Raw genomic sequence first — 15,609 nt, 5'->3', positions numbered from 1 at the left:
GGCGACGGCGAGATGGAGCTTCTATCTGAGCTGTCCAGTCCAGTGTGTGCCCAAGGTCGCCAAGTCAGGTACCGGGACAGGGCGGTTAGCACTATCTGAGCCTACTGCCACTCTACCAGTCCACAAATGAGCAGGGTGTCACGCAGTGGAAAGGTTTGCGCGGATCCGTCCCATGTGGTTGGATATCCTCGATCCTGGCAACACCAACAACACCACAAAGTTGATGCCGGCCTGACGGTTCCCATAAGTCACCAGCCTAGACTGCAACCCTGCACGTCGGCTAGAAAGGGCAGGTTAATCCCCGTCCCTCTGATCTGATCGACGGTAGCTGTCACTCGACTCTTCGGCGATTTCCTCGCGGCTGCTGCCGGCCATCCAGTTATTTAGAGCTTGGAGTTGAGTCGACTCGATCTCACAATGGAAGCCCAGGCTTAATTGCTAGCAGGAGCTACAACATGAGCTACTGCGTAGCACAGCGAGCTGTGGTGTTGGGCGTTCACTAAAACACTCCATGGAACCCGCCCACACCCCGACAGCGCCAGTGGCGAAAGAGGGCCCCATCCAGCCAAGCTTTGGCGTTTCTCCCTCTCTCCATCTCCACCTCCACCTCCCTTCCGCTCCTCCAACACTCCATCCATCTCGACCGACCATCGGCCGCATTTCAAATTCAAACATGACCCTGGTCATCATCATGGATTTTCCAAATCCGCTGTTGGAAGGGAGCATGTGAAGCACACCCACTTGTCAGCAGCGCTTACTTGGCACAGACGCTGTCTACATGGCTAAACCGCCTGACACCGGACGAATTCTGCGTCTATCCACCACCGGCTAGACGTCGACACTAACAAGTACAGTAGCTTGAAGGTACGGATACCCAACCGTGAATGCTGCTTGCTGTCTTTGCAGCGGCAATTGGGCATCTCTTCAACACCAAGCCAAAGCCAATGGCTCCTACACCTCCCATTGCTGATGCCCTCTCCCGCACGCTCCCACACAAACACACGACCGCTTCGCTACCTGGGTTGCAGTCAGTCACACCCGCATGCCGGCCCTGTCCATCTGTCGCGGCACCCCACTCCAGAAAATGCACGACACAGGAGATCGCGGGAACCGACGAATGAGACGGCCCTCTTTCAGGCACCGCGCGAAGGATCCAACGACGACTGAGCGAGAGAAGGGACGGGGACAAAAAGCAAAACAACAGCAAGAGACTTCTCGCACCAAGGCATGCAGAGCTGATCAAATCCACTCGCACCCCGATTCGGCTCCAGCCAGCAGTTCTTAACCTCGACCGGGACTGGCAGCTTAAGGGTCGAGGGTTTCCGTGCGTTTCCAGTGGCAAGATCGTCGGCCGGCAAGTCCCTGGCCTTGTTTGCATGCAGCCGTCGGCTCATGAGCGTGCTCATGAATCGGGATCCTCGTTACTGAATCCCCTCGGTTGCAGAAGCAAGAGATGGCTTCCCAAACGCCAAGCACGCGGCCAAGCGTCTGTTTTACCAAAATACGCTCCGAACGTGCTCACCCTAGCCCGCGGCTTGCGCCAACATGTCTCTGTCCATTTGTGGCCCTCTGAATGGGTTTTAAAGGGCGGCAGACGAGGGTTGTCGAGGTCTATTGTGGTCTGGCCTTGGGTCCATGGCCGTCTAGAACCCATCGGCTAGACCAATGCCATCCACGTTCTCCTGGCAAAGCGAGAGGGCTACAGGCCCCGTTCTGCCTTGGCTGCCCATTCCCTGATACATGCCTATGCTGGATACAATCATGTTGCTTATCTGAGACTGTGCGAACAGGGCAAGGTCCTCTGTGGATGTGGTGGGTCATCATCTCGAACCACCATGAGCGAAAAGGTTGTATTCACGGGTCCATGGGGCTCTCACAGATCGGTTGTTTCTGGACAGCCGCTTCAAGCGTAGGCGTCCCGTTCTTCTCGTTTAACCCAAGTTCATCTCCCCCAAACCACCGGTTCTCCTGCCTCGTCTGCTAAGGTCCAATCGCCATAAAGCTCCGATGGCGTCCGAGCCCGCGCCGCAGATCATCTCCAGTTTCGATCGACGCTTTCCCTAAAGCTGCAAAGCTCCCAACGTCATCTTCCCTGGGAATCTCAGGGTCACGATCTGATGTTCGACCCCTGCGCCCTGGCTTTGCCCCGAAATGCCTGGCTGTCGTGAGCCCATACCGACAGAGGCCAGCAGAGCCTTACAGGCCAGGCCAAGCAGCCGCGGTGGGCTCGATGCTCGCTCAATCTGCCGCGATGAAGTCATCGCTGACCGAAGCAAGAATCAGGAGCAGGGTTCAAGGGGTATCAATTCTTCAATTCAGGTTATCCATCGCCTACTAACCACCGACGATGTAAGCGTCGGCCTATCCTGAACTCTCCTTCATCTTTCCACAGGTTGAGCAGGTCCACCATTGCCTCTCCATCTCTGTCCCACAAAAGCTACACTGCCATGTCTGAGGCACGGAGGAAGCTTTCGCCGCCGGTCTTGTCGTCCGTGAGGCGGTAGTGCTCTGCTGTCGATCTCGCGGCGGGCTCTGAGTCAAGTCGACAACAACCGGTCTTCTTCCAGGTTTTGGCGATCTGGATCGGCGATTGTCTATAGCCTGCGTTGCCTTTGCGGGCCGCTCCATCCCGCAGGCATCACAACAAAGAAAGGTGACGGGATTGTGTAGTGTGCAAGTGTCGCATGTCCATCCTCGAGGTTCTCTCGCTGCAACGTTGGAACCATGTCCCTCTCTATCGGCCGTATTGCCCAAAGATCGTCTAGACCCCGAACTACTGGGTCCCCCTTGGTCCCTCATCACTGCACCACCGCCATTGCCAGTTGGATTGCTCGCAGTTGGGGGTATATAACTGCTTCCATACTTGGCCTGTTCATCCTCCTGCACCAACTCCCAGAGAGCCTGCGCGATAGCTGCGTCATTGGCCTCATCCTCTTCGGCCTGTGTTCGGAAGCCGTTCCTTGTAGCGGCATCAGCAATGTTCCGGATCTGAGACTCGTCGAGGTTATCCGTTGCGCAACCACGGAGGGTCCTGTTTCGTCGCTCAGCTGCATCTGCAATGACGCTGCGAATATTCTCGCCCGGCCGGGGACCAGCTCCTCCCAGACGTTTTCCAGAGCCAGTGCCACCAGATCGAGCTCGACGCTTCTCAGCAGCTTCTCGCGCCAGCCGACGAGCTTCGCGTTGGGGCATTCTGGAACCTCCCAGCCGATGGCCCTCAGACAGGAACCCTTCACCAGTATATCCCTTGAGAACCAGGCCCTGGTGTTCGTCACGGAGTTGGTCCCAGAGAGCGTGGAATTTTGAATCGTGGGCATCGTGCACGATGTGTGATAGCTCATGAAGCATAGTATCGACGACGCTCTCGATGGACATGAACTGGTTCCGGTCGCCAGCATGCCGCAAGCGCAGGCATATCTTCATACCTCGGTTTACGTTGAGACCTATATCCATGTTCAATACGGGCTGCAGTTCTACGGGCGCCATGCACACGAACCTAGGAGGTTTCCCTGCTCGGGATAGAATTCGGCCAGTTCCCGGACCTTCCAGTTGCGCGCTCTCATGATGGGTTTGACCAAAGAGGCCACCTTTTTCAAAGTATGCAGGGCATCGCTTGCTCTCGGGAAGTTGTTCAAGTGAACGTACGAAAGTACCAACGCATCGTGTTCGGCCATCGTTATTGGGGTTGTAGCTACCAGTCTCGGCAGCAAGCTTTCAGGTGAGAAGTGCAAATATCACGACGGGCAAATGGGTCAACGGGCGTATGCTGAAAGCGACGGTGATGTCGATTAACTAGCGAGTGTGGGCATCAGTCGACGATGATTATCGACTCATTTCTGCGCCAGTGATGATGATCTGGCCACGTCAAGTGACAGGTGCCTTGAGCCGTTTGCCCCTCAAGGCAGTTGAGCATACGTTCAGTGTTGGAGAGAGGTCGTGGAGGCTGACGGAATCAGCCTAGAAATTTCCCGGTTTCTCTAGGCGATGACTAATCACCATCGCATACAACGAACTTCCATGAGCTCACTCACTTCAATTCTACTCGAGTCGAAGCGGATATCGCCAGGTAACGTGGCTGGGAGCCTGTTTCGTATTATCATCCGGTCAGATATTTTCTTTCACGTGCTGAAGTGAGCCCTTTTCCCATAATTCCGGTGAGTTCCATGTTAGGATCATCTCATTCCGGCTTCCGAGCCATAGCCCTCAGTCTAACATAGGAAATCATCTCTCCTCCTCCGGGGTTCCGGCAAACTTCACGCAGTACCTCTATGCACTCCTGTACCGCTGCTTCTCTCTCCACTTCCCCTGGAACAGCATCTAGCAGTTTGCTAGCCATCAGCCGTATCCAGCCCTCCACACCACCCTTATCAGCGGGTGTAGGCCGCCACTCACGCTCGGCCCGCTCAACCACAAAGCCTGCCTCCTCCAAGAACTTTGTTGCCCAGGCTTCGTCTGGGAAGAACCAAGGGTCGGCCACCAGTGCAGCTTCCATTCCGACGCGGCGAGCCACGGCGCCAAGGACCGCTGTCCGCATCTCAGAGACGTTTCCAAGACCACCCATCTCGAATACAAAGGTGCCACCAGGTGCGAGAGCTGCATACACACCCTTGAAGAACTGGGCCCTGGTGTCCTCTGGCCGCAGGATCCAGTGCATGGCTGCGTTAGAGAAGGCTTTGGTGAAAGTTCCTTTCTGGAGCTCTGGTTTAGAGACGAGCTGGGTGGCATCGATAGCTATAGCAAGTCAATACACTAAATCAGGAACAACAAAATTATATTCTGAACAACGCTGGGGGCACCTACTCTCAAAGGTAGAGTTCTTGGCATCCTTGCAGAGCTCTTGAGCAGCCTCGATCATACTAGGCGAGCTATCAACGCCGTGCATCGAGCCACTACCTTGAGCCAGGATCTTGGCGAATTCGATATTTAATATGCCATCTGGATGGATGATCAGCTTAGGTTAGCCAAAAGGGAGATAAATATTCACCGCCGCATCCAATGTCGAGAAGCACGTCGTCTTTTTGAAGATCAAGCCATCCAATCACTTTTGTCGCAAGCTTGGGCACAAAGGATGCTGAGTTCTGGTAGGCCTATCGCGCGTGTAAGTGATGAAGCTATCTCCAGAGAAAGTGGGGAATGCACCTTGGAAGACCACATATCCTTTTCTTGAGCCATGATTGAAGTGTAACAGGCGATTGATCGAGCAATTGTGTTTGGAACTTTGTATTCAGATAAAAAGTACTTCCTGGTTCTTTTATACCCGAGAGAGCGTCGCTTGCTGACGGCTGATGAGGAGAAGTTCTTGGAGCTCGCGCCGAGATCGGAGTCGTGAAACTACCCTGCAAGAATACATTTCCACCCCCAGATCTTGACCATCCAACATCATGACCTAAAGCATGGCTTTGATTCGCTAAAACATAGATCCGGCATAATCGGCACGTCAATCTTGTCTACGTCAGGTCATGATAGGGACTAGCTACATATGCCCGCCGGTTGTCGGTGGAATTGGCTAAATGCCACTCCAGATCTGTCTCCGAGATAGCATACCCCAACCTCCAAACCTATCAACTAGATGGAAACTGCCCAATACCCCCGTATTTAATCGAGCTCTAGTAGGGGGAATCTATCTTCACCCAAAGCATCCTCCACTCTCTTCATGATCGCCAATACCTTCTCCTCTTCTAGTCGGCGGCCAACAACCTGGACACCTACAGGCAAGCCATGCATGGCGTCCACATCGTAAAGCTTGTACGCCCCCTGTGCAATACCATTGAGACTCTTCAGCTTGAACCCAGCTGGCAGTTGATCCTTGGTCTTGTCAACATGTGTCACTGGCAAGACACCGGCAGAGTAGTCGAGCTATAGCGGGTTAGCCTATGCAATGAAAGTACAGTCGGGGCAACATACCAAGTTGAACATGAAAGTGTAGCCACAGCTACTGCAGGCGTCATGCATTCCCTTGTGAGGGACAGCCGGAGTCGCGTTAGGAGGGGTAATCAAACAGTCGACGCCAGACTTGTCCCACCAGTCGAACCACTTCCTCTTATACAGCTCGCGCTTAGCGTTGAGTCTCCATATCTCGCTTCCAGACTGGGGATGCCAGTTGCGCAATAGTCCAGCCCAAACAGGATCCCGTCGGACGTACTTGACCCAGAGGTAGTGCAGGTACTTAAGAGGTCGAGGTAGGTTGAAGTAGTAGGTCATCTGAGCTGCGCCGCGATCATTCCACTCGCCCCATCGGAAGAACGACTTGACTGTCTCGAGACCGTCGCTGCAGAGGAGAATAGATGCGAGGCATAGAGCTTCATACGAGGAAGGAGGGTCGATCTCAACGATCTCATGGCCTGCTTTCCGAAGAGCGGCTTCAGTGATTTCCAGAGCTCTCTTGCAGGCAGGGCTTGGATCTACGACGCCGTCTGTTCGAAGAATGCCAACTCGGAGACTCTTCTTTTCCGCGAAATCCCGCTCAATGTCTGACCTCCAGGGAAGAGGGTGGCAGGAGTAGTCGTAAGTCCAAGGCTTCATTTGAATGATTGATCGAGTGAAGTACGTCAAGTCGTTCAGCGTTCTTGCCATAGGGCTGTAGACTGCTGGTACACCATCCTGACCGGGCATGCTGGTGACCATGCCTGTCTTCATCCATCTTCCGGTCGAGCACTTGAGAGCATAGATTCCCGAGAAGTGAGCTGGGCAGCGAACACTTCCGGCGACATCGCTTCCAATGCCGATGCGGCCACCGAGAGCAAGAAGAGCACCCTCACCTCCAGTAGAGCCGCCTGCGGTGTACTTTTTGTTGTAAGGGTTCGAAGTCTCTCCCCACACATCATTGGATGATTCGAAACTCAGGAGTGTAATGGGAACGTTGGTCTTGACATATGGCACAGCACCAGCATCCTTGAGCATCCTCACAGTGTTACCATCAACCTTGACAGGCTTCCCCACATACATGCTCATTCCGACTGTGCTGTCATAGCCGGCAACCTCGATTGTATCCTTCAAGCTCACAGGGATGCCGGCCAGAGGTCCCTTGAAGTTGATGGAACCATCGGTAAGCCACTTCTCAGCGGAAGAAAGCAAGACCTCTGTTACACAGTTGGTCTTCTCGTGTGCTTTGAGGGCAACTTTGCCATAGGTGTGGAGGTAGTCTGCGGCCTTGCTAGGGTCCTTCTGTACATCTTGGACTAGTTCCTCAATGGACTTGTTGACTATTTCCCGGTCCAAGACACTGAAGGGGGCATGGTAGGATGTAAGGCCTTGAATACGGCTTGCACGTTGTTCTTGTTTGAACTGACTAACATGGTGTTAGTTGGATGGACGTTGGAATAGATTGGGTATTATATCGAGGTATATGCATCCTCTGAAAGAAAGACTGACCAATCTCGCTGATGTTGTAGATAGTCCAAGAGAAACATGATTGCGGATGTAGGGCCGGGTATATAGACAAGCAAGACTGAGACCAAGCAGGATGAAGCTCAAGGGAATGTGAGTTGAAGAGGGATGAGTTGAAGGAAAGACAAGATCAATGAAAGCTGTATAAGAGGGTTGGACAAGAAGCAGATGGTCACGAGATATCAAGATAAAGCCAAGTGTCGCCGAGCTCCGATCCGGGCTGGGTAACCGGGGGTGGAGCCGCTGATAGCCGCTGAGCCATTGGCTCCCCCGCAGTCCATCTCCGCTCCTACCGTCCGTTTAGAGGGGCCGTGCTCCACTTTCCGGCAGTGATCCCCAGGCCGAGATAGGGAGCCGTCCGATGATAAAGATCCGAAAATGGTCAGCCTTGGGTTTTCAGATATTTACAGAGAAATATAAACATGTAGAAATTCCCGTTGAATAGTCTTTCCAAGAATTATCATCCTACCATCTCCTTACCATTTCACGTATCTGGGTGAAAAGGGGAAGGACATGAGAATTCCAAATCTTGGTGTCTTGTGGAGACGAGACCAATCCACTTTCACGCCCTTTATCTTGTAGTTGATCGCTTGTGGCTGGACGTCCATGACTTACACGTACTCGCTGAATGATAACGATTCCAGCGTGAGGAACTCACTGGCCAACAGTTATTCAGAGTGCCTCGTGCTTTGCCAAGTAGGAAGGTCGTTGTTCCCACAGAGACGCCCCATCACACACAGATCCATCACCTATTACTGACATCTCTAACTTGGACAACCTGAAAGCCCTTGTTACGTAACATAGGTGGTACAATGCATGGCAAGGAAATGTAGTCATGAAGATGCAGTTAATTTAAACGACTCTATCACGTGGTATACTGAGCACTGTTGGCGGAGTAGACCTGCAAGGCGCTTAGCAGTGTGGTGTCTCCAACACCCGCCCACCCTGGAGCCCTGGACGCATGTCATGCGTCCATCCACCAAAAGGAGTCCATTACCACACTGTTTTCACAGCATTCACATGCGAGACAGCGATATTGATCCTGCGAGTTCTGACTAAGCTAAGTTGCTGCATGAATTGGGAGATTTAACGATATTTTGGTTTCCACCAAGTTCATGCAACAGTAGATGAGTTCCTAGTCCACTTTGACTTGTTATAACGCGAATCTTAATAACCTTGAGTTCTAGAAAGTAAATATTAAAGATACACCATAAAGCGTCTAGAAAGAGCCCAGCTAGATAGTCTAATGCCTTGTGGACTGGTTGATATTTATTGGTGCTAACAATGTTTGAGAAGAGGCAGCGAATCACCGTTGACAAATACAACAATATCTTGCCTCCTATATAACCACTCTGAATGCCCCTGCTCCTTTCTAAGAAATTCATCTAGCACGGCATCTTGACAGGACATTGCTCATCCTTGCAGTCGGCCAAGTCATGCGGGATCTTACCGGCTAGCCAGCCACCGGAGCGGTATGCCCCGATCTCCGACGCGGAGATCGGGTGGCCCGTGCACCACACCTCTGCGAACTCGGCAATCAGAAGCTTTTCCAGCTCTCCACCCACCGTCCGCATGAAGCAGCCCAATCCAATACCGACCGTCATATGAACTGAGTTGAAACATCTTTCCTCTGACATCCAACCGCCATCATGTCGGCCGGCGACCAGCACTTCTTGGACGTGGTAAGTTGCGCCGGCTTCTCTGCTTGACGTCTTGTCGTTGACCATGGCCCCCTGCAGCTGTCAAATGCTATCCCACCCCAAGTCCGCCAGTACACCGACAGTATTACCGGCATAATCGAAAAAAATGTCGACCGCGCCGCCGAAGTTGTCAGGGAAAATCTCTCAACATCGCAATGGATACCTGAGTCCGTGAGGCCTACGCCTCCCTTGAAGCCCGTTGTCGAGGTCGTTTCCCTGTCTCGCGGCGAGAGGCTGGTAGACTGGGCGGTGAAGCATAAAATTTTGACGGGCATCTTCGTGGTCGCGTGCGGAGCCGCCGTCTACAAGGGCTACCAGGCGACTCGATCTTGTAGAAAGACGAGGAGAGCAAAGAGGGCTAGGAATGGCGGCCGTACAGAGGTTATCGTCGTCGCCGGCTCGCCGAGTCTGCCCTTGACAAGATCTCTTGCTCTGGACATGGAGAGGCGGGGATTCATGGTCTACATTGTCTGCAACGCTGCCGAGGATGAGGGCATGGTCCTTGCCATGAAGAGACCCGATATCCGACCCTTGAGTATCGACACCACCGACGTGAGTTTGCTGATTTTGATATCAAGACCAAATGCTGACATCAACCCCAGCCACCCAATGCCGGCGCTGCCATCGAACATTTTGCTCTTTTCCTCCAGTCCCCTCAAGCTCCTGGACCCGGAATGAAGCCCAACCAGCTCACCCTGAAGTCTGTCATTCTCATCCCAAGCCTCCACTACCAGACTTCTCCTATCGCTACTATTCCCCCGTCTAGCTTTGCCGACCTGTTCAATACCCACCTCCTCCAACCGATCCTCACAATCCAGGCCTTCCTGCCCCTCCTCACCTCGCGCCTGAACCCCATCGGGGAGAAATGGGTCCCTCCCAAGGTCCTTGTGTTTACGCCTTCTATCATCTCGTCCATCAACCCGCCTTTCCATGCCCCCGAGGCGACTGTCTGCTCGGCCCTTTCTGCCTTTACCGAGGTTCTCACTGCCGAACTTCGACCTCTTGATATCCCCGTTACCCACATGCAACTCGGTACCTTTGACTTTTCCAGCTTTGTGCCCGCTCGAGGCCACGGTCAGCAAGGCCTTATCAAGTCTGGAAACCCTGAGTCACCTCTCGTCTGGCCTGAGGGTGCCCGACATGTTTATGCCAAGAACTTTGTGGCACAGACCAGCTCTGCCATCTCGGGAGGCCGTATCCGCGGTCTGAGGGGCAGCTCTCTGCGAAGCCTCCATAACTCGGTCTTTGATGTGATCGATGGCTCGATCATTGCTGACTCCGTGCGTGTCGGCCTTGGTGCTAGCGTCTACGGATTCGTCGGACGATGGGCCCCCAGAAGCCTCGTTTCGTGGATGATGGGAATCCGCCGGGTGGATGAGCTGTCCACCTGGAAGACGAGCTCGTACGAGGGCTCCGAGGCCGATGAGGAGAGTGAGAACGGAGACGCCGAGGGAGGAGAGACGTCGACCGAGTTCGTCGCCGTTCCACCCGAGTCCAACGTTTGGGGCGGTGCTCACGAAGCCGAGGGAGCTCTCTGGACCCCTCAGACGTCCGAGACCTCTTGAACGAGGAACCCTTGATGATTCTACACAGGTCACCTAATGGATCTAATGTGTACCGCAAATAACGATGGGACATGAAAGAAGGATCCGTTCTGCTACAATAGACGCCGTCACGACTCCAATGATTATGTTATGTTAAACAACCCGACTCGCACAAAGATTGGTGAAAATACATATTGATTTACTCTCTTCTCATCTCATCATCACTTGAATTTGCAACATGTTCCTCAGGAACCCAAGGCCCAGGAACTAATTGGGTATCATTGCCATTAAAATACCAAGTAGACGAAACCTTTTGTACCATATCCTTAATAATCTCCTCTGCGCCATTCGTTTTCTCTTCCATGTTGGCAAGATCCTCAATGACCTCCTCTTCCACGGAAGCGTCCCCTGCCACGCCATTTACCTCCTCTTCCGTGACGCCCGCCGTGTCTGCCTCCATCATCCCTGTCTCTGTCCCGATCGCGATCTCGGTCACGGTCGCGGTCTCTGTCTCTTTGCTCGCGTGGCCTGTCCATTTCCTCATCTCGTGGCATCTCCATTCGAACATCCTCGTCCTTCTTCTCCTCCGACTTAAGGGTTGGCTTCTCCAGGTTCTTGGACCACTTGGGATGGGCGCCCTCCTTGCAATCTGGACCATCGGGGCAGAAACCGGCAAGGTAAAAGGCACAGAGCTTGCGGCGGACGTGTTTCTTCGAGCAGTTGGGCCCCAGCGGACAGAATCCCATGTCATAGTGAGGACAGGGCGGCAGCCGACTCTGAGGATCGATGTGAAGGTAGAGGCATTCGTCGCCGTTTGAGCAATATCCATTGCGCATAAAGAAGTTGCATTCGGGCATCTTGCGCAGATTATACTCGTGAAGGAACTCGCAGTGCTCGCCCTTTTTGCACAGGCCGCGCAGCCAGTGCTTGCAGACAAGCGAGTTGAGGCCGCCCGTGGGCTGCGCCGTCTTCGCATCGGAGACGTGGCGCTCGGAGCATCGCGTGCCGTTGGGGCAGTGGCCGGACTGGAAGGCCTTGCAGATGGGACGGTCGGGAGGTAGGCCGACCTGGTATGTTCGCCGGAGGAAAGGCGAGAAGCGGAAGTTGTAGGAGGTCGCCGAGTGATTGAGGATGGCGGATGCGGCAGACTCGACTGCGGCGGGCATGTTGGGCAGGAGGCCGAGGCCTTTATCGGCACAGGAGTAGACTCTGTATCTCACTATCGATGCGTAATTGTTACTTGAGCGCGGGGGCTGGGTATGGTTTGCTGCGAGGGGAGAAACTTGGTGTTGATGTTGAGGTCGAGGTTGAGGTTGACAATTTCACCACGCGTAGAAAGCTCCAGCAGCTTCAAAGCCCGTGACGATAGGCGCCTGCGGTGTGGGGAACCTTTGTCAGCGACCAAGATCGCCGCTAGTGGGCGCCACCCACCAGCTCCAGGCCGAGTTCCATAACAAGCACCACATCTCGCTGTCGCATGAGATGTGACTATCTAAGCTTCATAAAACCCGTTATTAAATTGGAGTATAAAAACTCTTCTGTACTAACACGCTGATGAACCAAAGTCAATACAAACATGTGAGCCACGCAATTACTAGTCCACCACTGTTGCCCTGTTGCCCGATGTTGGCAACTGCCCTTGTTCCGTTCCTCGCCCGTACCTTCCTGCTATATTTTGTGACCATCAATATGATCTCCACCCCTACGTTCATCTTTGGAACCTCCATCAATCTCAAGAAAAGTTGTCAATCATTAAATTCATGCCCCCTTGTTCTGCCTCCCAATCCAAAGTATCAATCATCACAATGGACCAAAGGTGAGAGCTCAGATCGAAACACGAGCGCGCTGGACCTTCTGACCCATGTAGAAATGGCAGTTCACGTATCGACGAATTGAACTGTCCAGAAGGCTCTCGCGAGCGCGGCTCACCATCTCGTGTCTCTGTTCTGGTGCCATTCCCAGGGCAACCAATGGCTTGGCCGCAAAAGCTTCGAGACATTCCGAGATATTAGCCTGCATCAGCGTTCCCACGGTCCTCGACTTCTTGTCCCCTGGCCATGACGAGAGAGGAACCCTCTTGGTCTCCATCTGGATGCGTCTGAAGCCTGCACGCTTGAGGGACTGCTTGATATCGTGCTTACCAAAGCCGATACAACCATGCTTGCGCATACCCTCGGTACAGGTGTCAAAGAAGATACGCAATGGATCATCTTGCTTCATGGTGCTGTCGTCGCAGAGCACCGAATGGTCGAACTCTTGAAACTCGATCCACCCTCCGGACCTGAGGTGTCTTTCTTCTCGTCAGCGACGTACCCCCGATATCTGGGTACCAGGTTGCTCACTCATGGGCATTATCGACCACGGCATCGAGGTCGAGTAGGAACCCAGCCACCCCCCTGAGGTGGACCAGGTCAAAGTTGTTTCCATGCGTCCATTCTGGGTCCTCGCAGTCTTCGACAAACATCTGGGCATTCAACGGCATCGATTCGGGCTGGATGGGCGACAGATCAGTCCCGACGACACTCGCACCTGGGTACAGGTCGGCCACTGTAACGGTCAGCCATGGTTTCGTACAGAAACTTTGGAAACGTGCTACCGTCTATTGCCCATGTTCCTGAGATCAACGTTAGTATGAATCCATCGAGATTCTGGGGTACTAACCGGTTCCCGTGCCGATGTCGATGATCTTTCGCGGAGAGCTACCGATATCTGACAAGAAGAGTTTACCACTCTGAAGTGATAGACTCGTTAGCAGTCGAACCGACCCCAGTTCCCTCAAGCTTGTGTGCCATGGTACGCACAAGTAGATGGAGAAACAGAGCATGTTCAGTTTCCTCACGAAGCTGTTCTCCGCTATCGTTGGGGAGGGGGTACCGCCCGCTCATGTAGCTGTGATACCGTCGGCCATACTCGTACTCAAAGCCATGAATGCTTGGAGGTAGCGAAGTGGAGCAGCTCGAGCTCAGATCCCAGCGCGAACATTCGGACCTCTCCTCGTCATAGACGAGTTCGAACTCGTCCGTATCTTGATCTGTCGGCGTGTATGCGGACTCTATCCCCACGGTCGAGATGAGCGAGAAAGAGCGGGTATCGTCGTCTTCCATCGTGTCGAGCGGCTCTAGGGCGAAGGATAGAGACTCGGTGGCAAGGGAGATAGACGACCTGAGATTCGGTACGCTTTATTACGGCGAGAATCATGTCCTCCTCAGTTGCGGCAACGCCACCACCTTGGCCATTTCTGTGAAACGACCAACTGCGACAGGTGCACAAGACCAAGAACCCCAATCAACATATGCAAGAGGTCATGAGGATATTACACGGTTGCTTCCATGACGGAGGGCCCACCCCGATGAACCCTTTTGGCTGCCGACACTGGCCTTCGACAAAGGGGTTCGCACTTGGTGTGCCCTACGACCTACTACGTACATACCGGCGCCAGTTGTTGGTGATGAGTTATGCGGTTGGCGCATGAAGGGACTCTGCGATTCGGCTGTTTGGTTCAGTTTGTGCGAAGGAGGGGCGGAGTTTGTTTGCTTCACATGGCCCAAGCGGCGACTCAGTACGGAACAAATGCCAAAGAGCCTTTCTGGAGAACCGAGAGACAGTCGAAGAGACTTTCAGAGTGCAGAGAGTTTCTATCTGAAAAGTGTCTGAAGTATATTCTTGTAGAGGTTGAGCGGGCGGGTACCTACTAATAACAGGTCTTCTATATCCCTCCTCGAAACGGAAACGAGAACTGACAACGGATCGGTTGGGCAGATCTGAGAGACTCGGCCTAGGCCGGACGGACCAGGGTTGGGCAAACATGCGTCTGCACTCGCTTACCTACTGCTGTGCGAGGTCGTCTACTTGAGCCTCGCAGAAGGCCTCGCAGAAGACTCGCAGACTGCCCACCACCTTGCGGGTCGGCTTCGGTCTCACATGCTACAAGACTCAATGTTCGGTCTGCTGTTCTCATTACCTATTCGCCAACCCTTGGTACGTCCTGCGTCGACATTACCCGCCCACCGGGTAATGGATATCGGTTATTTCCCCCCATGCCAGCCGACAGGTATGCGCGTCGTCCAGCTCAAGGCCAAGATAATGCAGCCAAGTCAGGTTGGCTGGGGTGCAGACGAGCCTGGTGGGTGAGCTTATTGGTTTCAGTTCCTTGTGGTGTACTCTACATAGGACTGTTGGAGAGCTCCCTCGTGTCTGTGCTAAATGCAGCAGTTAAATTTGCATATGTTGAATGTAACATCATCTCGGACTTGTGCGAAGCTGACATGGAGGTGGTTCCGAATTGCCAATATGGCATCACACAACATTGACTCCCAGTACGACGTCACGGATACAAGAGGGCCAGAGCCCCATGCGCACCTAATCAATCCGTACATCCGGGGCGCGGCCGAGGCTGTGCGCATTAAACAATGGATCGAAATAAAGCAACAGCTCAGCTCTCTGAATGCAGCAACGGGGAAACACTCCGAGGGGCTCCTGATGGCTTCACCTCTCCTCGCCGTTTGAAGCTAAAAACAGAAAAACAGAGCATGACAGCGTGTCAGACAGCTCCACAGAGTACGTACCGGGGGCTCTGCACACACTACCGAGACATTTGATTTCAGCAGAATTCCTTCTGCTGGGCTTTGCGAGCTGATTTGGATGGGATTGGACGTTGGCTGTGTGGTTTCTGGAAACGACGCTAACAGTTGTCTCCCAGCGCCGCGCCGCCCCAGCAAGGATCCATGGGATTCTGATGTGCCAGACATCGACATCTGCAGGGTTGCTTAAACCCCGGGCTGCCATACCAGCCATGTGGAGGAAACGTCGGCGGCAGGTCACGCCAGTACGGACGTCTGAGCGAGAGTCTGGAGTTGGCAGTTGGCGAGCGACTCTGCCCTGCGTATACCTTGGAGGCCGCTAGCCCCGGGCTGGTCTCAAGTTGACATTCAGATGATGCAGGATGGCGGCACGTCACGGTTTCTGAACTCACAACCGAG

The 15,609-nt window shown here is 53.6% G+C and overlaps 5 protein-coding genes across 5 annotated transcripts; 1 reads left to right on the top strand and 4 right to left on the bottom strand.

The window, feature by feature from the left end:
• Positions 1–2,437: 2,437 nt before the first annotated feature.
• Positions 2,438–3,563, bottom strand: LRP88_08697 (WLM domain-containing protein; the record flags this gene model as incomplete). Its single annotated transcript, XM_083245200.1, has 3 exons — positions 2,438–2,578; positions 2,803–3,443; positions 3,497–3,563. The coding sequence occupies 3 exons, from the start codon at positions 3,561–3,563 to the stop codon at positions 2,438–2,440; spliced, it is 849 nt and encodes a 282-aa protein (XP_083099694.1).
• Positions 3,564–4,177: 614 nt separating this feature from the next.
• Positions 4,178–7,409, bottom strand: LRP88_08696 (amidase signature domain-containing protein; the record flags this gene model as incomplete). Its single annotated transcript, XM_083245199.1, has 6 exons — positions 4,178–4,731; positions 4,801–4,935; positions 4,985–5,087; positions 5,710–5,856; positions 5,905–7,288; positions 7,372–7,409. The coding sequence occupies 6 exons, from the start codon at positions 7,407–7,409 to the stop codon at positions 4,178–4,180; spliced, it is 2,361 nt and encodes a 786-aa protein (XP_083099693.1).
• Positions 7,410–9,035: 1,626 nt separating this feature from the next.
• LRP88_08695 (DUF1776 domain-containing protein) lies at positions 9,036–10,651 on the top strand (the record flags this gene model as incomplete). The annotated part of the gene is made up of 3 exons (XM_083245198.1): positions 9,036–9,068; positions 9,126–9,638; positions 9,689–10,651. The coding sequence occupies 3 exons, from the start codon at positions 9,036–9,038 to the stop codon at positions 10,649–10,651; spliced, it is 1,509 nt and encodes a 502-aa protein (XP_083099692.1).
• Positions 10,652–11,007: 356 nt separating this feature from the next.
• LRP88_08694 (uncharacterized protein) lies at positions 11,008–11,796 on the bottom strand (the record flags this gene model as incomplete). Its single annotated transcript, XM_083245197.1, has 1 exon — positions 11,008–11,796. One exon carries the CDS (start codon positions 11,794–11,796, stop codon positions 11,008–11,010), a length of 789 nt encoding a protein of 262 aa, XP_083099691.1.
• A 658-nt stretch (positions 11,797–12,454) lies between these two features.
• Positions 12,455–13,734, bottom strand: LRP88_08693 (S-adenosyl-L-methionine-dependent methyltransferase; the record flags this gene model as incomplete). Its single annotated transcript, XM_083245196.1, has 5 exons — positions 12,455–12,920; positions 12,973–13,177; positions 13,227–13,244; positions 13,292–13,361; positions 13,432–13,734. The coding sequence occupies 5 exons, from the start codon at positions 13,732–13,734 to the stop codon at positions 12,455–12,457; spliced, it is 1,062 nt and encodes a 353-aa protein (XP_083099690.1).
• Between the last annotated feature and the right edge of the window lie 1,875 nt (positions 13,735–15,609).

This window comes from Fusarium phalaenopsidis, assembly GCF_050370095.1.
Source record: "Fusarium phalaenopsidis strain FUZ10S chromosome Unknown contig_32302, whole genome shotgun sequence".
NCBI classification, from domain to species: Eukaryota; Fungi; Ascomycota; class Sordariomycetes; order Hypocreales; family Nectriaceae; genus Fusarium; species Fusarium phalaenopsidis.
The sequence above is the reverse complement of the archived record's forward strand: the minus strand, read 5'-3'. Positions and strand labels throughout refer to the sequence as shown.